The following is a 24492-nucleotide window of genomic DNA, read 5'->3' on the forward strand; positions in this document are numbered from 1 at the left end:
ATCAGTAGCATATTCGATTATCGTTGCAAATAAATTTCATCGTCAGCTGTGTAGATGTTTAAGATTATATTTATCGCATTTGCATTGGTATGCAGATGTCGATGCATTACATAAAGTATGTCTCTCTTACACACACACACACACACACACACACACACACATAGTATTTGCATGGATAAAACTGATTCAGCAACCCAGCCCTGACTGACAATGAATATAGAAATGAGAAAACTCCTGTTGCAGAGTTTAAGTGAAAGCAATACGCATCTGCGAAAATATGTTGGAACTCTTGATCCGGTGCAGCTGCCATAACGTAAATTATTTATTGATAAGACAAGCTAATTGAGTTTTTGTTTATTTTCGTGATACAGTATCCGTTACCGAAAATAGTCCCTAAGTATGATGCCTTGCGATATATATGGACCACAGTAATTCGAGGCACTGGAGTTAAAACTCGTATACATACTATCACGTCGGAGATCAAATGTTTTCCATTACATTAATCAAGGTTTCTCTCACTTTAAATGCCATTCTATACCTCAAAATGCCAAACATATATATATATATATATATATATATATATATATATATATATATATATATATATATATATATATATATATATATATATATATATATATTTCTTCCGTTAAATAATCGGCGCTTAGTTTGTATGATTTGACTGGTCGTATCTCGCGTCTATAACATTTGGATAGTTTAAATGATTTGTCTGGTCGTATGTCGTATCTTTCACATTTGGATCCAGGTTTTATGGAATATTCAATAGATATTTAATTCTAAAAGTCATTCATGTGGGAGAGAGCTTGGGGAATGGGGAGCACTTGCATGTGAGAATAATATGATTCATTTTCTATTACGTTCTGTATTAATGAACAGGGATGGTTATCTCTGCTTTGACGACAGGCTAATTGCGCAACAAGCAGCTGATTTCGGTTTATCGTGTAGTCATTATGACTCATTAAAGTTAAACAAAAACATACGTGGGCAGAACCGAATACTTTTAAACTAAGATGAAATATCCGATGTAAATTTTGATTGCCTCATTGCGTTATTACAAATTAAATTAACGTTATCATATAATTGCACACACAAGTCATAATTCTTAAAGTTCTGAAGAAACTGTACGGAAATCCAAATCAAATCCAACGCTGGAATTGTTGATATGCCTGGGGTCTCCCGTGGAGTGGTAATGTGCCAACAGTCTTTTGTTGAATTACAATTATGCAAACTAAGAATATATCCTTATTTGAAATTTCACTTTAAACTCAAGTCTCCATTTCCAAGAACGATATTTTTTGTAGAGCACTTTGTATTTCCAGAAAAGAATCATTTGAATTTAATATTTTGAGTAAATAAACTCTAGACCAGCTGAAATAATGGACACAACGATAACACAGTTGATTCTGCTAAGATCTTAATGCTCGAATGATTAATAGTGAAACCGTGGAGAAACTATTTAGATATGTATTTATTGTTTAGAGGATACAATAAATCAATGGTCAGGTAGAAAATGAACTTGATTTTGGACAATGTTTAAAAGATTGAATAATATGATGCCTGAATTATGTGCTATTTATACCAAATTGATTTCGTTTGTATTAAATTTTTAAAAACAGATAAAAACAAGAAACACTGAATGCATGTATTTAAGTTGGTATTTCAGAAAAGAAAAACATTCATGAAAAATATGTCAAATGCAAATCATTTCTATTTCCTTGTTCATGTGCGTTGAAATTGTCTTCATTATCTGTAATTAATGTATTCACTGGAATGATTTTATCCTTGCATATATCTATGTTATCAAGGACAACACACGAGAATGTGTACAAGACAGCTTTATCTGGAAAAACTATGATTGCTCTACACAAGGCATCGCTGTACTTCCTCTGTGCGGTCGTGATAGGTGCAGTGCATGCTGTCATAAGACACTTCCGACAACCAATCACCAAATAGAAATCTATCATATTCACCTGAAAATATTAACAGTTATATATGAAACATTTTATATTGGTTTCTAATTGCTAAATAAGGTAAAATATATTATAAGGATAAAGTAACACCATTACACCAGCAATTTAAATTTATCAGGTAAACATCATCGTATAAAAAATGTTATCATATTAAGAACATCTATTATGTGTAAAAAAAATTATGTTTGCTCTTGAAAGGGTAAAATCTTTTTTTTCTAACTACATCCTCATACATAATCCACCCCACCACTACCTAGGATAAATGAAAATCCCAAATCATTTAGGTAAAATATGTGACCAAGTGCTACATATCCACCTTTATGGTTTGATTCCTAACAAGTATTACTATAGTTGGATCAAATATACATTTCAACGTATACGTATATCCCACCCACCACTAATAGTTATTTTACGAAAGTACTTTAAAATACTACTATAATATTATAAAATGATTTAAGTGTATTTAAATGCTTTATAATCCTCAACCCTAATGTGATTATTAGTCTACCCACTTCATAAACATTCTATATGGCATTTGAATTTGAATTCCAGTAACCATTTTCCTCTAGAATTTATTTTGGACATTTTTGTCTACCTATAATCATAACTGTTAACGACTTTGAAAAGGCATGATTGATTATAGGTATATCAATTTTCCACCTTCTTGACTGGTGCCCTAGCTAATCAAAATCACTTAAGAGATATCCATCAGCAAATGAAATTGTGTTATGACTCTTCGGCAATGATCGGATTTTATTACATTAATTACATTACTAAGTTTAAAGATAATTGTCATGCTAGTTTCTCTTTAATTTATTTGGTCTTTATTGTGTGCCCAACTGTTTGCATGGAATAAAATGTTCTGTGTCAAAGCTGGATAAAAATAATTATAGGTGCTAAAACACAGCATAGAAAGAACCATGCTTCATAATGAAGTATATGCTTGTGTAGACAGTGGGTTTTTTCTCAATAAAGTCTGAAGACGATAATGTAGCGAGTACCTGCTGAACAAAAAAGGCATGAAACTAAGTAACGTTTGTGTTGTGATTCAGTATGGGCCAAGCCAACTTACCCTTTTCTATTGGGCAATACGTGCAAATTGTTATCCTATTTATTTTTTCGTATACCAGGACCATTTTTGAATGAACTGGATTTTTTTTAGTAATACGGTCGTCATAGTTACATTTACAAGTCTATGTTTTCAAGCAACAGCTGTAAGCTAGTTCATCGTCTTTGTTAATCTTAATAAATCTATAAATATTGTAGTTGCATAGCCTCATTTTTATTTGTTCAATTTGTTTTAGAAATATTAAATTCGACTTTACAAATATTGGACGCAGGAAAAATATATGTATTTTTTTAAAACTGAAATTGACTCTTCTGGAAACCCGAAATGGACGATGTACAGCCTGTCTGCTTATTTACACAGACAACCTTCGTTTTTTTGTTTCTGTTTTGTTAAAACCCCAAGTTGACGGTGTTAGAGAACCCATCTCGATAATTAGCTTAAAAAAATAAATTGATGACTGACATGATGATGTTTTGTGAATTTTATATATCCCTGATTGTTTTCGTTTCTAAAACCGATAGGCCGCTACAATAAACATGAGGATGTGCGAATACTATCATTACAAAATCGCCACCACCCGAGGTTCCAACTCACCGTACGTAATTAGATCAAAGTCTGCTACCCAGATAAAAATCGGAACATTAGTTAAACAACACTCTTAATCGCACAATCCTATCTGTAGTTAAATCGCGCACTCTGTAAACGAAGAAAAAATATGGAAGGCTTCGCAATATAAACTCCATCTAAAATATTACTGCAGTTTTCCTTCTGTTCAAACCCTCTCTGATAGCATCGACTAATTTTATTTGGCGTCATGACTCATATGGGGTATGAGCAGCGGATGTTGTTATCAATAGACACGAATTATTTTTGTATTTAAATAATCGAAATGGGTAAAGAAAATTGCAGTGAAAATATATAATATGTAATTTGTAGCTTATGTCACCTCTTGTCGGGGAAATTGTATAAACCTCTTAGCCTGTCTCAACAAGGTTCGTACCACTTCAATATAAATTGGCATACACTGGCTACACTCACACCCACGGAATCCACAATATAACGAAAGTGAGCGTAAGTGGAGAAAAAGCATAAGGCCAAAAGCACTTTATTGTGGGAAGGCAACGCCAAGTTCCTCATCGTAAAAGCCGAATCAAGCGTTTAAGTTACAGTATTTACGAGTATTTAGTAAGTCTGGTAACTCTATAGCTAGCAATCAAAGAGTGTCATCGACGTCCATGGGTTCGCTTTGTCCCTAAAAATTCACATTTCTAAACGATTCATTTGATGACATTGACATCAACATCGTTGAAAAGTCATATTGGAACCTCTTCATTAGAGGAAGCATAGCCCAAACCTCAGGTATTTGAAGACACCACCCAAATTCGACTTGAGATTTTTCTCATTTGTTCTTTGTGAAACCGAATTTGAGAAAAAAAAATCACAAATGTGGAAAATCTCAAAAACTGAGGACACATAACTAAGATATTTAATGATACCGGTCCCAGATTGCACAACGATGGCCTTGGATGTTTTTTATCCGACAGTTGATTGACAAATGTTGTGGCCATCCATGAGGTCAATTCCGTGCATTTTGCAAATAACTGCATCAGAATTCATTTTTCTCGTGGGACTCAAATAGCTTTCATCCCCCATCTTTAGTGAATGTACGGAAAACTATTTGTATTCCCATGATGCACCACGCTGTGTGAACCAACAAACCAATCACTGCAGTTCTGGTGGAAGATTCCTGACTAGCTGTGGTAGGAATGACGTCACTGTTGTGTTAATGACGCTAAAGAAAACCTATCTCGAGATATAGATTTGCTATTTACCGGCCTATGACACTGGGTTACCAGTTTCGTCCGGGTATCAGCAAACTACATGAATTAGCAAATATGTTAAAAGCTTGTCGTAACGTAAAATGTAAAATAAATTGTAATACGGTGAAATATTTATCTATCATCGATAACTGAATTTCATGGAATAATAGAAATTAAAACTTTCAGACAAGGCTTATAGTGACCCTGTCAGGATACTCATGGTCGTTTAAGCATAGAAAAAGAAACGTAACAAAAGAAAAATTATAATCCTTACAGTATCAGTAAGTCAAGAGTAAGAGTTCCGGTGTCACTGACAAAAGCAAACAACAAACAAAACCCGAAAACAAACAATACCATAGTTTCATCGATCGGACTTTTAAATAATCGACGGCAACAATGACCAAGTAACAAATTTCAATACAGTGTAACTGGATCCCAGGGTGAATTATGGCATCCGCATAATTAAGAGACCTCATCTGACAGTTATGTAAATATCGCCTAAATGTCACCAGCCGTACCGACCGTGATAAAGTGTTGACCGGAAATTGACATTGATAGGGATGCAAACATTGCTCACACGTGTCAAGAGGTAGCAGAAGCTAATGGTAGCTGGCAATTTGGGTCAATAGTTACTGGGTAAATGCAGCAAATATTGTAAATTCTCATTTTCGGTTTTTTTCAGGGCAGGTTGAAATTTACGGTTAGCTAATATCAAGATGCTAGAAAGAAATATGCAGATTTATAGATTATATTTAACGATGGTGCATCTAATAAATAGCACCAGCCCTGACACAACGATAATTTAAAAAAGAATGCACTTCCACGGAACAAATTAAGTATTTGATGGAGATAAATATATAAATATGTATTTGAATACATTTAAAGTAAATATTTAAGCTCTCATTTTCTTTACAGGTTCAATCTACAACGATCGGACATAACCATTGATATAGTTTATGGGAGACAATCTTTGATTTTAAACACCAGAAGATGATTTAGTAAATGAAGTAGCTGTTGTAAAATCAAACATGCAAATAACACAGTTTGACATGAATATGCAGACATCCATTCAAATGTTTTAAGTGAATAACAGTTTGACATGAATATGTAACCATTCACTAAAATGTTTTGAGTGAATAACAGTTTGACATGAATATGTAACCATTCACTAAAATGTTTGGAAGGAATGACACAATTCGACATGAATATGAAACCATCCACTCAGGTATTTGGAAGGAATGACACAATTCGACATGAATATGAAACCATCCACTCAAATATTTGGAATGATTGCAAAAAGAGGCAAGTACAAAAAATAAACTGATGTTTCATATGATTCGCCTGGTGAATTTTTCGTAACACCTGTATGCGTCTTATCAAGCATTTTCATGTTGTTTTCGGTGTCGTTTAAATGACAGAGAAAGAACAATACTTACGATACGTTTACCATGATTCTAAAAGACAAAGTACAGATAAAATCCTAACATGGTTATACATGATACTGACAAAGAAATGAAAGAAGCTAACATTAAGACATATCATGATCATTTCAACGCCATCTGGATGAATCTAAAAATCCGTGTGATATTATCTACGATATTGTGAGGAACTCAAAGTCAGTGCAAATGGTAAAAATGTCGATATATCCATGGAGGCACTAAAACGTGTCTAGATTATTTATGTAGAGACGGACAAGATTCAGCATTCATACAAGCGACATTGTCCACGATCTATTTTGCTCTGGATCAAATTTGTTTACCGTTTTTGATTCTAACTCTTCTGTCCATTTTTCTCTTCCAACGAATTACCAAATAATGCCATTTGATTTGCTGACAGTTCGGATGAAGTAGAAACCAGTAGACTTAACAGAGTTTTCTTTAAAGATGCAATTATCACAGAACGTTCATCTGACGTGTGGTAGCAATTGTAATAAAGGAACATAAATCAATGGTTCAAACAATATTGTATGTTTTTTAAGAAGTTAAACAGTGTCAGTAGCAACATATGCCAAGAGTGCGCAATAGTTAAATGAATTGTAAAATGCAACAAAAGTATAATGAAATAAAAGTTGAAGACAAAATACAACATACCATTGCTACAAAGTGTGTGTACAATGAACAATATCAAATAGTACTGCTGTGGAGGAAAATAAAACGAGAGAGAGAGAGAGAGGAGAACATGATTATTTGGAAGAAACGACTACGCCAAGCAGGGTGGATGCTCATAGCAAGTTGTGTGATTTCCAGCTTGCATTTGACATATTAAGTGCTGCAGACTACGTTATAATGTGTTTACATGCTTTACGTTACAGATATACATCAAACAGAACTAATTTAATTACTTCTATTTTAAAACAGATCTCACCGACTGAAGAGTCTGGAGACTCAATATTGATTTACAATTAACCAATATTCTTTCAACGTGCCTCGTGTGAATGACTTCTGTAGAAATGTTGATCACGTCATAGAAACATGTAACATCATACATCTCATTCAATGCCTTTTTAAACGTTTTCGAGTGCATTTAATAATATCCTTGCTTGTTACAAGAGTCAACTGAAAACATCAATACAACCCAGGTAATTTGAACTGCATATATCGAGATAATAAAACCAGTCGACATTTCATATGGGAATATTCATGTTATGTCAATAGAATTCAGTTCATCTGAGATGTTCTTGTAATAAATAGCACTGAAATAGAGATATTGTAAAGTTTGCCCTTTTGTGTTTTGTCCAATACATTTATGGTAATAGTACAATAGTAAACAAGACCAGTACAAGAGTGTTAAATAGTAATGTATTTGTTAGTCAGAATCAGTTACATTTCGAATAATATAATATTGTAAACCTAATTGTCTGGAGATATCGTGGTACTGTCTTGTCTCCACTATCAAGTTTCTGAAAGCTGGAAAACGCGATCATAACACCAACAACAATAAGCATAGAAAGAAATATATCAATTATTAATCTGAAGACGACTATAAGTAAAATTTACATTAAATCGTTCAAAATTGTTTATTTATATGTAAATAAACATAACGCGTCAGAATTTTAAATATACTCACACACAATCAAACAAACAAAACGGATATAAAAAAAATGCGCTATGATTGTATCTCAAATTCTATGCATGTTTTTCCATTAAAAAATGTTTATAAATCGAATAATAAAAACTGAACATAGAACAATTAGCAGAAATTTATTTCGTTTTGAAATGATACAAAATATGACTTGATTTAATGAAAATTGAAGTGCATAGAACAGTGGAATCGGTTTAAAAAAATTATCGGCGACGGAAAAGCGGTTTTCGTTACATGAAATATAGAAACATGTTTATGGTGACACATTAGACACGGTCCTTAATGTTAAAATTAGCTTCATATAAGCTTGTGCAGTTTATGGCAATTTTATTTATCTTTGAAATTTTAACATGAACGACCTGATCAAATGGAAAATGAGATTACGCATCAAACAGACCAAACAGTATTTGTTTGAGCGTTAAAGCGGTTTCAGTTATTTCAAAACTCGAATGTTCTCCTTATGTATAAACCAAAGTTAAAATTATCAAAATTTTATGCCATTTACGAACAATTGATTAACTTTGAAACGGTTCCAAATATAAGTGGATTTAATCAAAGATGAATATATGCATACAATGGAGCAAATAATATGCATTGAAACACTTGAGATGGAAAGATGTCAATATTATTTAGCAATAGAATATGAGTGTCATTTTTAGACCCGCGATAAAAATACAATTAAATTTTTTTATCTTTTGTAAGCTATAGAAGTTTACAGAATATGTATTTGGCTTAAAATGATACCAAATATAATTAATTTAATGGAAGATGAAGTAATGCATAAACTATAGGCGACGGAGACACTATCAGCCGATATGACAATCGAAGTCACACCCACTCTTTGGATTTCTTTTTTACACAGTAACATCTTTGTCTCGTCAAACTTAAGATAAAAACACCAACATGCAAATGGTAACACGATTTTTGTTTTCAATCTAAATATCGATGATATTTCTCAAGGATATCATAAAACTATAAAATCAAATCGCACATAGAGACAAATTTTGAAGACGATTGTACCCGCGGCTGACTCGCGATATCGCTGCTCAACTGGGCACGAAATGTCAACGAAATATTTTTACCGGCGGCCATTTGCAAATATCTATGCTATAGTCGTCTCGGTGTGTAAATAATGGAAAAGAGACAAATGTTTCAAAGAAATTACTTGTTTCACAACAAAAGTAATTACGGTGTGCTGCGAGATGCCCACTGGATCTCGATGCATGGCGTCAGTGTTTTTTCTATCTACAGTCGATCGCTTTCATTATTGTGTGGTTATGGATCAACTAGAGGATGAAGCCGGGATGGGATTGGATTTAGCGAATCTCTCAAAGCGATTTCGTGAAAAAAAAGTTTATTAGTTATTTCATTGAATGATATTTTAATATGACATCATAGTCGTGCGAAGAATGTCCAACAATGGACTTCACATAATGATACGCACGGAGTTAAACTGAGATAAGGAAATGATATCGCTCCTAACTAGACCTAATCAGAACATGCAACTTCTGCAAGTAATAAAACATGAATCAAAGTATGGAGCTTATAAACAAATAAGGTTGATATATGGATCTATCACTATGGATGATCAATGTTTACAATATTAACACAAATATGATCTCCAAGAGTATCAAAGTATAGAATTTAAACGCAACTATGAACAAGGTACGATTCTGTCGCCAAGGGTGATCGAAGTACAGAATTTGTACAAGGTATGAAAAATGTTTCATCCACGAATAGGATATATCTGTTATTTATTTACGCTCGTATAGCGATATTGAATTGTTAATTTCACTCATATAATGATATTGAATAACTGAATCAACAATAAAATGTATGTAGCTTGTGGTTTCCAGTTGACAACCATAAATTCAGATAAACATAACATAATTATTACATAAAAGAACAAACAAATACAAAAAATTAAATATACACATCACATTAATTTGTAATGCAATGATATTAAATACAAAAAAGTATGTGCCAACCAGAGGAATTAAATCCTTCATAATGAGACAAATCACAGAAGTGTTCAAAACTGACGTTAGTCAATTATATATTATCAGAACCTTTGATCGGGAACTATTGCCTCATTCGATTAGTAATCTATGACTTGAAGTGACACATTGATAAAGTTATGACCTTAAGGGCACATCGATTTAGGGGTAATAGAGGGAGAGATTGATGGTGGAGGGGGAGGGAATTTATAATGTTTATAATTATGACGTGGCAAGAAACTTGCCAGTACATTGTTCCAATAAATATAAAACAGAAATGACCCAGTGCTTGTCTAATGTGGCTATACGGTATTCGTCAAATATTTACACTACAAGGTACTATTACTGTGTCACATTTATCATTTTCGAGGACGCTAACGTTATGAAAGGAGATTGATACAGGGGATATCTTTCCACGATTCAAGAACATATTCGATTTTGGTAGTTTCAAAATTGTCATTATTAGAATCGTATTAATTTGGTTAAAAACATTGTCATTGTTCTATAAAACGATTAAATGAAACAGCGGCACATAAACAGGGCCGCAGATCAAGAAAATCAGCAAAATTGAAAAGAACCATGACAATAATGTATTCACATGTAACAGTGGAACAAGGAGTTGTACAAAACCTATTCCTGAACTGTAACCAGTGTTTCCTGTAAAAACATGACATATTTTTACCTAGCTGACATATGCTGAATGAAACAAAACATATGAATAACGATGTTCACCATGTAGTACCTAGGTTTATCATAGCAGATGTTTGAATTATGCACTTAATTTTTTTTGTATAAGAAGGTAAAAAGTACAGCAGTACATCATTTTAATTTTATGTTGGCATGTTTACAATTTACGAACCAAGCTTGTAGACAGTAAAACTATTACTTAGCATATACTTTTTGAAAAGCAAACCTTCACTACTATGTAAACACAATAGAATATCAGAAGGGAAACGAACACATTTTGTTCCAAAAGCAAGAAAAGAGTTAAATAAAATGTGAAAAAGGACCATGAAAACGAAGTGTCAGATGCCACCATAGATATAACAGTGCACATAAACAAAGTACTATTCCTGGATTCTATACCAGGACTACACTTTCCACTCTGTCTAGTGTATATTTGTACTTATCTATATTAATGTATATATGCCATAATTTCTGTCATGTGAATAAGGTATGACTTTATTGGGATGGGAGTTTATTTACCGTGTCGGCACTCGAGTGTTGCTGATACGCTAGAATACTTTTATCAGCGGCATGTTTCCATGCTTTTTGCAGCAATGTGTGCATTGTTCAAGGTTGTATGGAGGCAGGGGCCTGCGGATAAGGGAATTAGTTCTGTATTTTAATATTATTTCTCAAAATGTATGTATGTATGTATTATGTATGTATGTATTTTTGTATGTATATTCCGTTACCGTTAGCTGGATTAGGTGTTGCAGGATTTGCTGCAGGTGTGATTATGTAGATTATTTCATAAAATGACGATAGGATTTACTCTTTTTTTAAACTCCAAGGAAAACATAATATACAGCAAACGAGATGAAATAATAATAGCTGTCTTTTTTAAGTTAAACTTTATCGACAAACGTGACAATTAGGGCGATCAGTGATGAATAAATGTATAATAATCATCAACGAGGGCGACACATACAATGAGACATCAATCTACAATCATCAACGAGTATGATACATACAGCGATATATCAACCTATAATTATCGACGAGTATGATACATACAGCGATATATCAACCTATAATTATCGACGAGTAGGACACATACTACGAGATATCAACCTACAATCATTCACCAGAACGACACGTATAATGAGATATCAAAATACAATCGTCAATGAGTACGGCACGTATGATGATTGTTGTCGTTGTTGTTGTGGGGTTTAACGCCATTTTTCAGCACACGATAGGCTATGCATGGCGGCCAGTATTAATGGTGGAGGAAGAACCCTGGAAAACCCCGGGAAGAATCACCGACCCACGAGAAGCTACTGGCAAGCTTTCTCACATACCCACATTGGCCGAATCCTAGACTCGAACCCACGCAGACAGAACGTATGATGATATATCAAAATACAATCATCAACGAGTACGACACATACAACAAGATGTCAACCTACAGTCATTAACTAATACGACATTCATAATGAGATATCAAAATACAATCATCAACTGGTACTACACGTTAAAAGAGATCTATCAAAACTACAATCATAATGCAATAAACAACGAGGAAAGCAAAAGCCAATAGCAATTCAAGAAAATAGAATTTTAGAGAAGAAAACACAATTAATTAGAGAGATTTCAGGAACGTTGGGGAGCATTTTATTTTCAAAATGCAAATCGCAAACAATGCAAATTAATAGTCAAAGTTTCTATGGCGCGATAATATGCATTCGGCACAATTCTTGACTGCTTAAATTGTGCCTATCCCAAATTAATAACAACATTATAACTACCTTTCAGAGACAGCCTTAACTATTTTAATGATAGAATAGCTGATAAAGAAGTTTGTACAAACAATCCTTTTGACGACAAAAATGGTAAACTATTCATTCCATTATAAAGAATAGATTGCGCTATTCGACATCATATTGTTTTTATTTCCAATCGCTTTGACAATATAGAAATGCACATAAATAAAGCATTTCCTTCTAAAATATATTTTCTACTGTCATTTTGATTGGATCAATGAAATTGCGTTGAGGTGCAATTAACAGAATGAATATCAGCATTAAAAATGATGATGAAAAAGTTTCAGATTTTCACTGAATTCTATCATATGTTTTTCAGGTCAAGTAATCACTATAATGAAAACTATTTGATTGCACCTAGCTGGTTCGTTTAATAGTTAAATGCTAAGACCAAATCATGGGCAAACATATAGCACTAAGTCAATCATTGTTATGTATATTTAATTTTCATTGTTTCATTACTTTTATAAATTCATTATATGATATGGATAATTGTATTTTGGACTTGACCTTGAAAAAAATCAAGTTCAAAATGTTCCTGACAGGGGACACTGATATTATTAAGTTGGTAAGCAACTGATACATGGTTAATATTCCTATAACAGCTTGAGTTAAATATTAAGATCAATATCTTGGTCTCAGTCAATGATATCATGTTACCATGTTCCTTATTATAATTTTAGTAACAACCCTTGTCTAATTCTAACTTGAATTGTTCTGGAAATGAACTTTTGTCCTACCATTTAGCTCATCTTTTGCATCTCAATTTTTATATATTATTTTTAACATGATAAATATTTTCATTCATGCTTTAATATTTTTAGTCAGAATCAGTTTTATTGTTGCGTTCAGTATTTGATTTTGGCTGAAATTATTTATTGAATGAGTATGTTCGGTAAAAACAAAGTGCCCATTTATAATATTCTTGTACAGAGACAATAATTTGGAATTATACTGAATACAAGCAAGGATACCTTGGATTATATTTTTAGCATTCAGGCCATTGTTACATTCGAAAATAGTTACATCAACACCTTCAGCACAGAGTCTTATTATGAATATTACTGAATCTTAATTAGATTTTTTAAAATTAGGACTGGTAATAAAACATTTCGGGCTATTTGGGATTCAACTGGCTAGCTGTAAATTCTTCTAAAATGTTCACTTTGTATCTAAGTGAAATACATTATTTGTTGAATTTTATAAATTATTTTGGATTTTGCTCCTTTCTACTAATTAGTTTAAGACCATAGTGCCATAATACAATTAACACTGAATTGAAACTTAACACCAAGCGGTACATTTTACTGATCCTGCAAAATTATTGATGCAGCTACTAGTTGGTTTGTACAAAGACGTGCTGATACTCAAATACGAAAGACTTTGGGGGATATTAACTTAAAATATAATTAGACACGGACGGAGCAAGTTTATGGTAACCTTAAATGCACTGATCAGAGCGGCAATGATGCAGCTAACACAATTCCATAATTATTAAGCATTTTCATGAATACAAAAACATGTTAGATAACAGGAATTGTAGCACAGAGATTTGGGATCATATTAAATGCTCACAAACATTGCATGCTGTAAAATAACGAATACATTACAAGGATCGGTCCCCAATATTTTAATAATAACACCAAATGAAAAGAGGACAAACAATACATTAGAATCTTCGTAGACTGGCATGGAGAAAAACCATTTCTAGAACGCAGTGACATTTTAAAGAAACTATTTCCAGCTGCACATATTTAAACTGTTTGCTTCTTTCTGAGATTTTCAGTCTGTTGACCGAACACAGATTGACTCGTAAATGTAAAACAATTTTACAAAAAATTTTTCGTTGTCTCTAATTTTTGTTTAGTTCACGTGTTCTTCTATTCATCTAATTCACATATTCTTCTATACATCTAGTTGACATGTTCTTCAACACATCTATACAGCAAGTTCACATGTTGTTCCATGCATCATCTAGTTCACACGTTCTTCAACACATCTATACAGCAAGTTCACATGCTGTTCCATGCATCTAGTTCACGTGTTCTTCAACAAATCTATACAGCAAGTTCACATGTTGTTCCATGCATCTAGTTCACATGTTCTTCAACACATCTATACAGCAAGTTCACATGTTGTTCCATGCATCTAGTTCACATGTTCTTCAACACATCTATACAGCAAGTTCACATGTTGTTCCATGCATCTAGTTCACATGTTCGTCAACACATCTATACAGCAAGTTCACATGTTGTTCCATGCATCTAGTTCACATGTTCTTCAACACATCTATACAGCAAGTTCACATGTTCTTCAACACATCTATACAGCAAGTTCACATGTTGTTCCATGCATCTAGTTCACATCTTCTTCAACACATCTATACAGCAAGTTCACATGTTGTTCCATGCATCTAGTTCACATGTTGTTCAACAGTTCTATACAGCAAGTTCACAAGTTGTTCCATGCATCTAGTTCACATGTTCTTCAACACATCTATACAGCAAGTTCACATGTTGTTCCATACTTCTAGTTCACATGTTCTTCTTTACATTTAGTTCACATATTATTCTATACATATATACAACTAGAGCACGTGTTTTTCTATGCGTATATACAGCTAGTTCACGTGTTCTTCTATACATATATACAGCTAGTTCACGTGTTCTTCTATACGTATATACAACCAGATCACGTGTTTTTCTATACGTATATGCAGCTGGTTCACGTGTTCTTCTATACATATATACAACTAGATCACGTATTCTTCTATACGCATATACAGCTAGTTCACGTGTTCTTCTATACGTATATACAGCTATTTCACGTGTTCTTCTATACGTATATACAGCTAGATCATATGCTCTTCTATACATACATACAGCTAGTTACACGTTCTTCTAATTCACATGTTCTTCTGTACATTTATGCATCTAGTTATCATATTCATCTATACATATATATCGCTAGTTCATGCGCTGTTCTATATATGTACATATAGTTTACGTGTTCTTCTACACATATATACATGTAGTTACATGATTTTATTCATCTAGTTCACGTGTTCTCCTATACATCTAGTTCACCTGTTCTTCTATACATATATAAGCTAGTTCATATGTTCTACCATACATATATACAGCTAGTTCACGTGTTCTTAGGACCGCTTCGGTGGCCTAGCGCTTAGAGCGTCCTTCTCGGATGCGGGAGGTCGTAGGTTCGATCCTCGGCCGATTCATACCAAAGACTATCAAACATGATACTAACAACTGCCTCGCTTGGCGCTCAGCATTAGGGCTGGTCGGCCTGGTGTTAGGATAATGTGACTTGGTGGGACATCGCGATACATGTCTGCGGCATGATGCCCCAGTTCTAGACATCACTATAAACTGTCACAAAGCAGACATTGTAGCGATATGACTGAAGCATTGCTAAAGCTACGTTAAAAATCAAAATCACACACACACACACACACACACACACACACACACGTTCTTACATACATATAGTTTACCTGTTCTGCCATACGTATATACAGCTAGTTCATATGTTCTGCCATACATATATACATCTAGTTCACATATTCTTCTTATACGTATAGTTCAAGTGCTTTTCCAGACACCTGTACATCTACTTCACACGTTCTTCTAGTTATATAATTCAACAGTTGTCCATTAAGGTTAGGAGTTTTTATTTACTTGTTTGTTATTATTTTTTCTCTACCATTGTATTGTTGATTTATGGTCCTTACAAAATAATAATACATACCATGCGTAATATCAAATTAAATTTAAGAATGTGTTTGGGTTTTTTTTCTTCTGTAATATGCAAAAGAATCCTTTTGAGGCATTATGCCTACCACACTACCTACACTGTATCATTGTCTTTAAGATCTTATAGTTTTTCTGGTATTTGTGCATTGTTCAAACATTTTAAGAAAGTTTATTCATTTGTAATGACACCGATTTTGAGTAGACAAAAATTTATTCCACCGTAGTGGTACCTTTCCATCCTTTTTATCGCTATGTACAATTTATTTAAATCGAGTAAAAATGTCAAAATGTCGTTCTCAGTACCTATATATTTTGGAATAACTCACAGCAACAGAAATCAAGAGAAACGTTAATACAATAAAACTGGATCGTGGGAATTACCTATGCCATCATAGAAATGTAAATATTGTTAAATTTTCCTGAGTGTGATAAACTGGTCTCCTGGGGATATCAGGCAAGATGCCTTCAAATAATGCTAAAATGCGATCAAATTTAACATGATAACAGCTATCACTGAACAGTGTGTGTTTTGTGTATGATTTTGATTGTTAGTGCTATCGCTACGATTTTTTAGTGTGGCAGTTTATAGGGATGTCTAGTATGATGTCCCACCCAGTCACAAAATCCTGACACCAGGCTGGCCAGTCCTAACACTAACCTCTTAATACTGAACGCCAAATAAGGCAGCTGTTAGTACCATTTTTATGTCTTTGGTATGACTTGGCCGGGTATCGAACACACGACCTCCCGCATCCGAGGTGGATGTTCTACTAGGCCACCGGAGCGGTCGCTGATTCTGAAAAGTTAAATTCATAAATTATTCATATTTACTCCCATTTCTGGTATTTTATAGAAGATAAACGTATCCATACAATATTCAATTTTATGTGAGCATGTTTTCTTTGAAATAAATGTGTGAGAAGGAAAAGTTTGGGCTGTTCTACGACATGTACTTTAGCAGGGAAAGGGCAATTTAAATGTGCAAGGAAATATCGAAAAATTATTAAATTTCATACTTGGATGGATAACCTTTTCAAGGGCTTCCAAGCTTTGCCGCTAAGTCCGGATTGCATGGCTGAACCATTTGAACTAATGCAGAGATGCTATCATAAAATCGATTTGATAAGAGTGAATTCAATATCATAGATGATCAAGTTTCGCTGAGTAAATACGCCTGACATTTTAACTGCGGTTGAATTTTTATGTTTTTTATTCCATGAACCATCCGTGTACATGTTGAACGAGCTGCGCATCTTGCAGTACTAACATTAAGCACGTGACACATGGTTTCTGCGAACAAATACGCATGTGTGAATATGGTAATGGTTGGAACTAGTACACAGCTTTCTTTATATTATTAAGAGTAACACTATTTACAACAACGTATGACATCGGAAATGTATAATGTATATTTATATAGGACTGTCTAGTTGCACCTATTTAACAGGTAAATAAGCTTGAAGCAAACAAGTCAACGAGCGTGGGAAAAGATATACATCTGTTCTAAGCACGAAGTTTTAATAGTTATGGGTCAGTAAGGTCTTTAACCTGTCATCGTTGTTGTTCTTTAAGTTGGTTGTTGTTATTGTTATTGAGTAGGTATTTGGGGACTTAATTTGTCAATGATTTGTTGGAAAAGAAAAAATCATGACTGTCTTCTGGGCTCCAGTTAACCAGGGTCAGATATCAATATATTCTATCAGTCGCCACTCATATGACCAATTAAGCTATATACAAATATTTTGGCATATGGTCGAAAATATTTGTTTTTTAGCCATGAACTGATGCTGTTGCAACATTTTTATTTAGCTGTTAAACTAAAATCACATAAAGATTACGCGAATATCCCATAGGCACGTACATAGTGGGCAAAGAAATTAAACCCTTCCTGTGCAAATACATTTGCCGGGGTTATGATTTTCTTGTTGCTGATGTTTCTAAAAAGAGTGCAATTAAAGAAGTGAAGAATGAGTGTTTGATGAAAAACTCTAACTTATAGTATGATATATTCTCTTTCTTAACGGTTTTTTAATGGTTAGGACAGCCCGCCAATATTTGTTCTGGTTGGGTGTGAATCAGTAAGCAATCATAGCTGTAGTTGTTGTTGTAGGGTTTAACGCCATTTTCAGCACAGGATAGGCCATACATGGCGGCCAAAATTAATGGTAGAGGAAGAAACCAGGAAAACCCCAGGAAAGAACCACCGACCCACGCAGAAGCTACTGGCAAGCTTTCTCACATACCCACATTGGCTGAATCCGAGACTCGAACCCACGCAGACAGAGGTGAGATGGCAGTGATCCGTAACGAAGAGCGCTTTAGACCACTCGGCCACTCGGGGCCCCATCAATTATAGCTGTACTAAAAGGATGAGGGAGCATCAGTGGTGTGCTAACGGAAGAGGAGGGGGCGGTTGCCATGGGTGCCAGTAGTCTTGGTGCTCCAAAACAGCTGATAAAAATTAAATTGCAGCAAAATCATTGGCGGGTCCATCGTTGTCGCCCCGGATGCCATTTACCCTTAGTACTCCACTAGGGAACAATCAGATTTGATGTTCAACTAATAATGGACTGCCGCGTTGATACATACAAGAATAATCGGAACGGTATTTTTGAAAATTTAAGCAATGCTATAAATAAAAGAAATCTCAAAATCTGAAGATTCTGAGGACTTATTTACAATTAACCTTCAACATGCCATATTTGGAACAAAATGAAAACAATATATCGTATCAAATAAATAAATGTTTTTGTTTTATGGTAGCTTTTGGTGCAAATGTATGACATAAAAATAAACTTTATTACTTTACAATCCACTATTCCATGTGATCGTCTGAATCATCCTTCTGGCAGTTATAATAAAATGCTTGTTCATCAAATAGTTTACTTTTCAACACATAGGCCACACCACCACCGTTTTCCATCCCGCCCACGAAAAACATTCGTCAAGAGCATGTGATATTAATTTGGCAAGTAAATAGCTTAATAGTATTTTAAAGACACCAACTAGAGTATATATCGAATAGAGAACGTAATAAAATTTATGGCGTCTCTCCAGCTAAATAAACTATTTTGGTTTGGTCTACCTATTCTATCCAATATACTAAGATGACTATATGACTGTCCTAAATATGAATGGTTCAACTCCAAAGCAAATCCCAGCGATGGTCGCCCCGGCCACTCACCCACCCCTCGTTAAAAACTGTGTGCACCTAAGATGTTTTCCTGCATTCTATATTACTATGGATGTTCAATATTTATAGGTTACTGCATTTGTATGGGAAAATATGAACGAGCTTTTCGAATGGAAATACTGCACGACCTTGGGAGTGCAGTATATCCATCCGACAAAACGAGTTCTTATTTTCCCATACAAATGCAGTAACCTTTTTATCATATGCTGTTTTTTTTTTTTTAAATTCTACATAATGCTTAATTATATTAACAAAATACACTACACGAAACAAAGTAACCGATATATGCCGCATTCAAACTAAATACACAAGCGCATATTCATCATTACACAACATTATTACTGCGCACATAACTCCGCCCAGATAAATTTGAACTTAGTCGCGCGCTCGACATAACTTTAGAAAGAAAATGACGTGTCTAGTTAAAGTTGAAATTTAGAGTCATATTGTGAATGAATGTGCATTGCAACAACTTTTCCATTTGATCTGGAATGAATAGATTTTGGTATTTTTTTCTTTCGATTGTACGAAATTTCGTGATTACAGACTAGAATTGTATTTGACAATTCCACATGAAATACATGGGATTGAAGAAGCTAGGAAGAAGCGTGTTGACATCTGCAAATGTGTTTCTGTTTCTGTCATTGAATGTTTGAAATCATAATGTGAGAAAAATATGAAGTTTTTCAATTGCAATTATAAAAGGACGCTATGGAATTTAATGCTTATTTCATTTTAAGTGCAGTAAGGAGGATGTAATTGCACTTATCATCGAAATTACAGTACAATTTCGAAATGTTTAATCAAGATTGTGAACCTATGATATGGCTCATGTCGGATTTGCAGAACTAAGAAAACGTTTTTGAGGAAATTCAGGATGTAAAACTGTAAGTGTATTTTTTTGTTTCCATTCTTATCACTTGTCACTTGTATGTTACCTGTCAGGACCTTTTCTTGTGTCTGTTGTATACTGTAGCCAGCCTAAATCCCAAACATTGTATCAACGAGGAATTTGCCAAAGCAGCTGGTATCTGGCAGCCCACGAAACATCTGTTTTAGTTCATTCAGAAATAAATTTGAACAACCACAACGTAAAGCGCCTCTTCTTACGAGTGTACATGATTTGTTTACAAATCAAAAGTGCTGGCGTCTGCGTCCATTGTATGTTTACAATAGAAATTAGTTCGTTTATGCAAATGAATGCTATATGTGTATTGGCGCGCGGGTTCAGTTTCGGGTAATATTGCATGATTCTTAATTGCAAAGTTAACGGGGAAAAATGAGTATATAATAATGTATTTTCTGCTTTGCAAATTATGATGCAAGTTGCATTGTAACTATCATTATTTTATGCTCATTTTGTTTCTCCGTTAACTTTGCATTGTCAGAATCGTTCAGTATTTTACGATACTGAACTCGTGTGCAATTGATATTGAACTCACGTGAATAAACGAACTACTTTTTATTGTAAACAAACAATGGAAGCAGACGCCAGCACTTTTGATTTATTTTATTTGCCTGTCGATGAAGTAAACTAAATGAATGAACTAAAGCAGATGTTTCGTGGACTGCCACATTCCAGCTGCTTTGGCACAATCTGCATTAACTTTTTTGATACAATGTTTCGGATTTAGGCAAGCTAAAGAGGCCACACAGGATCCTTGCAAATAACATCCAAGTGGCAAGACATACACTGTCTTCTTTAGCTGGTGATAAGAATAGCAAAAAATATACTTAGTTTTACTTCCTGAATTTTCTCGAAATGTACTTTCTTAGTTCTATAAATCCGAACTACATTAGCCATATCATGGATTCTCAAGCTTGATTACGTATTTCGAAATTGCACTGTAATTTCGACTATATTCCAATTGCAATTACATTCTCCTTACTGCACTCAAAATGAAATAAACATCATATACCATTGCGTCTTTTAGATCTTTGCAATTGAATGACTTCATATTTTTCCCACATTATGATTTCAAACATTCAGTGGCAGAACAGATCGACATTTGCAGATGTCAACAGTACGCTGCTCCGTCGCCGCTGAAATCCGATGTACTTCATGTAGAATTGGCACATAAATCCAGCCCATAATCACGAAATGTCGTAGAAACGAAACAAATGCCAAAATTTATTAATTCCAGATCAAATGAAAAAGTTGTTGCAATGTGCATTCATTCACATTATGACTCCTAATTTCAATTTTAAGTAGAACAAAACGCCATTTTCTTTTGAAAGTTATGTTTAGCGCGCGACCAAGTTCAAATTTATCTGGGCGGAGTTATGTGCGCATTAACACTGTTTTTGTTGTGTAATGATGAATCTGCGCTTGTGTATTTAGTTCGGAATACGGCAAGCATTCAGTTACTTTGTTTCCTGTAGTGTATATTTACTTACATAATTAAGCCTTATGTAGAATTTAAAAAATGCGCATATAATAAAAAGGTTACTGCATTTGTATGGGAAGATATGAACTCGTTTTGCCGGATGGATATACTGCACTCCCATGGTCGTGCAGTATTTCCATTCGAAAAACTCGTTCATATTTTCCCATACAAATGCAGTAACCTATACTAACTGTTCTAACTTGTACAACAGCATAGATTTTCTGTGTTATACATCAGTATGCATGCTCTGCATTGTACACTAACATAGATGTTCTGCACTGTGCATGCATTGTTATGTACGTTCTGCGCCCTACACTATAATGAATGTTCTGCATTGTACGCAAACAAATGTTATGTGCTATCCGCTGTTATGAATGTTCTGCATTATACACTAACATAAACGTTATGTGCTATACAATATTATGAACGTTCTGCGCTGTACATTATTATGAATGTTCTGCATTGCACACTAATATGAATTTTCTGCATTGTACGCTATCATTGAAGTTCTGTGCTGTAAACTACTACGAATGTTCTGCATTGTACGCTATCAATGAAGTTCTGTGCTGTACACTACTACGAATGTTCTGCAGTGAACGTTAGCATCAATGTTCTGTGCTGTACAATGCAATGAAAAATCTGCACTAACTTGGATGTTAAGCGCTCTATACTATTATGAATGTTCTTAATGGAAAGCTAGCATATATATTATGTGATGTACACTACAATGAAAATTCTGCTTGTGCACTAGCATAGATGTTCTGAGCTCTAGGCTATTACAAATGTTCTCAATTGTACACTAATATTGATGTTCTAAATTGTACACTAGTATGTATGTTCTACAGTGTACACTAGTATGGATGTTCCAAATTGTACACTAGTATGGATGTTCTAAATTGTACACTAGTATGGAACGGTCTTGCGCTGTAAATAATCTGCATAGTATATTCAGCTTTGCAAACTCTTATGAATGTTGCATTTTAGTTATCATGGAGGTTCTGAGTTATGCACTACTATGAATGATCTGCATTATACACTACTATGAATGGTCTGTATTATACACTGCTATGAATGGTCTGGATTATACACTACTGTGAATGGTCTGCATTATGCACTACCATGAATGGTCTGCATTATACACTACTATGAATGGTCTGCATTATACACTGCTATGAATGGTCTGCATTATACACTGCTATGAATGGTCTGCATTATACACTGCTATGAATGGTCTGCATTATACACTGCTATGAATGATGTGCACAATGAACTAATTGGAAGTTTTTCAACATCTGTGAATATAAGTAGCCAGATATGTGCCACCAAATGTAGAACGCAAAATTCAAATTATATTCTAATTCTTTACTCTAACATTTTTGTGCTCTTTCTCTGTCTCTCTCTCTCTCTCTCATATTTTAATCAGACTGAAATATGAAAGCTAATGGTTACAAAGTTTTCGTGGTATCTTTTCTTACTGGTGGAAGTAATTATAACTTATTTAAAAACGATTTGGTTCAAACTGTATAATGTCTACAATGAATTCTGGACCTCAACCATGACATCCTCTCGATCATCGGGTTGAAAATGTAGTAATTCACCCTGGAGTAACTTCTGTTTTTGCTGCTATGAAAATATAAATTACTCCACATCCTCTTGCAAGCTTGAATTACATGCAAAATCTTGTCGGCTAGTTACGTGAAGTGATTGCAAATGTCGATGAAAGCAAAAACTAAGCGATCTTAACATGCATCTGTTGTGGCGTATATACCATAATACGCCACGTGGGATTTACAATTATGAAAATGGAACATAAGCTCTTTTTGTTCTGTATTATTCTTGGGGTTCATGAGTTATTCGTTGTGTTCATAAATTATTCATGGGGTTCAAACTGAATTAGAGATCGTGTAAATATTATATTGCCGTAGTTTGGTGCACTATGGTCACGGAAAGAGATACAAAACACACACGAATTCAGATTTGTTAACATACTTCAGTGGATGTATTCAGAATAAATTAGAGAAAAACTTGCTGGACTCTGCTTGATACGCTGCCGTCTTAGTGTGACACCATCTCTAAATGACAGAGAATGTATAAGAAATAATGAATGACAGAATGGAATGTCTGGTTAATCAGAGCTGAATTTCAACCAGATCTGGTGCACGTTTTACACTAACCAACACGGTAAATAATGAATGACAGACATAATTTGCCTATGTTGGCATTTCAGTTCCATGTCATATTTTCCCTGAGCGTAAGATTTCACCTGGGTGGTAGTGAGGAGTGATACAACCACACATCTTTTGCATTTAACTGAAAAATCATTATTGTTTAAAAATAGTACACGTATTCCGATTTCTGTCAATTGCACCTAAGCAAACATCCGCGTGAAGGTCCATCGATCGTCCGTTTCAGAATGTACAAGAATACTGCATATAAAACCATCTAAAAGACCTCTAGCATCTACACAGAAAAGAAAGACCCTGCAACAGTTTATGAATCAAGTTTTACTTTGTAAACAGCACTGTTTCTCTATAATGACTCATCTTAAAGTCTTTTGCTGCATATAGTGTACATTATATTTACAAATCCTGTTTTGTTTGACAAATTGAAGGTCGGATGAAATACTTTTTTATATAACATTAAAGGAGTCTCATGGTACATTAAACATCGGCCATTCGATCACGTGGTGGTG

At 34.2% G+C, this 24492-nt stretch overlaps 1 protein-coding gene across 2 annotated transcripts in view; it reads right to left on the minus strand.

Moving 5' to 3' along the window:
• Nucleotides 1-1151: 1151 nt before the first annotated feature.
• LOC149774554 (uncharacterized) overlaps nt 1152-24492 on the minus strand; it is a 111637-nt gene continuing 88296 nt past the window's right edge. For both annotated transcript variants that reach the window (XM_089945077.1, XM_089945076.1), the window contains exon 2: nt 1152-1991. In XM_089945077.1, the coding sequence (XP_089801203.1) occupies nt 1698-1991 (294 nt within the window). In that variant the 3' untranslated portion in view covers nt 1152-1697. The remainder of the gene's footprint in view (nt 1992-24492) is intronic.

Source organism: Sinohyriopsis cumingii, unplaced genomic scaffold (assembly GCF_028554795.1).
Source record: "Sinohyriopsis cumingii isolate HCF-2022 unplaced genomic scaffold, ASM2855479v2 utg000198l, whole genome shotgun sequence".
Lineage (NCBI taxonomy): Eukaryota > Metazoa > Mollusca > Bivalvia > Unionida > Unionidae > Sinohyriopsis > Sinohyriopsis cumingii.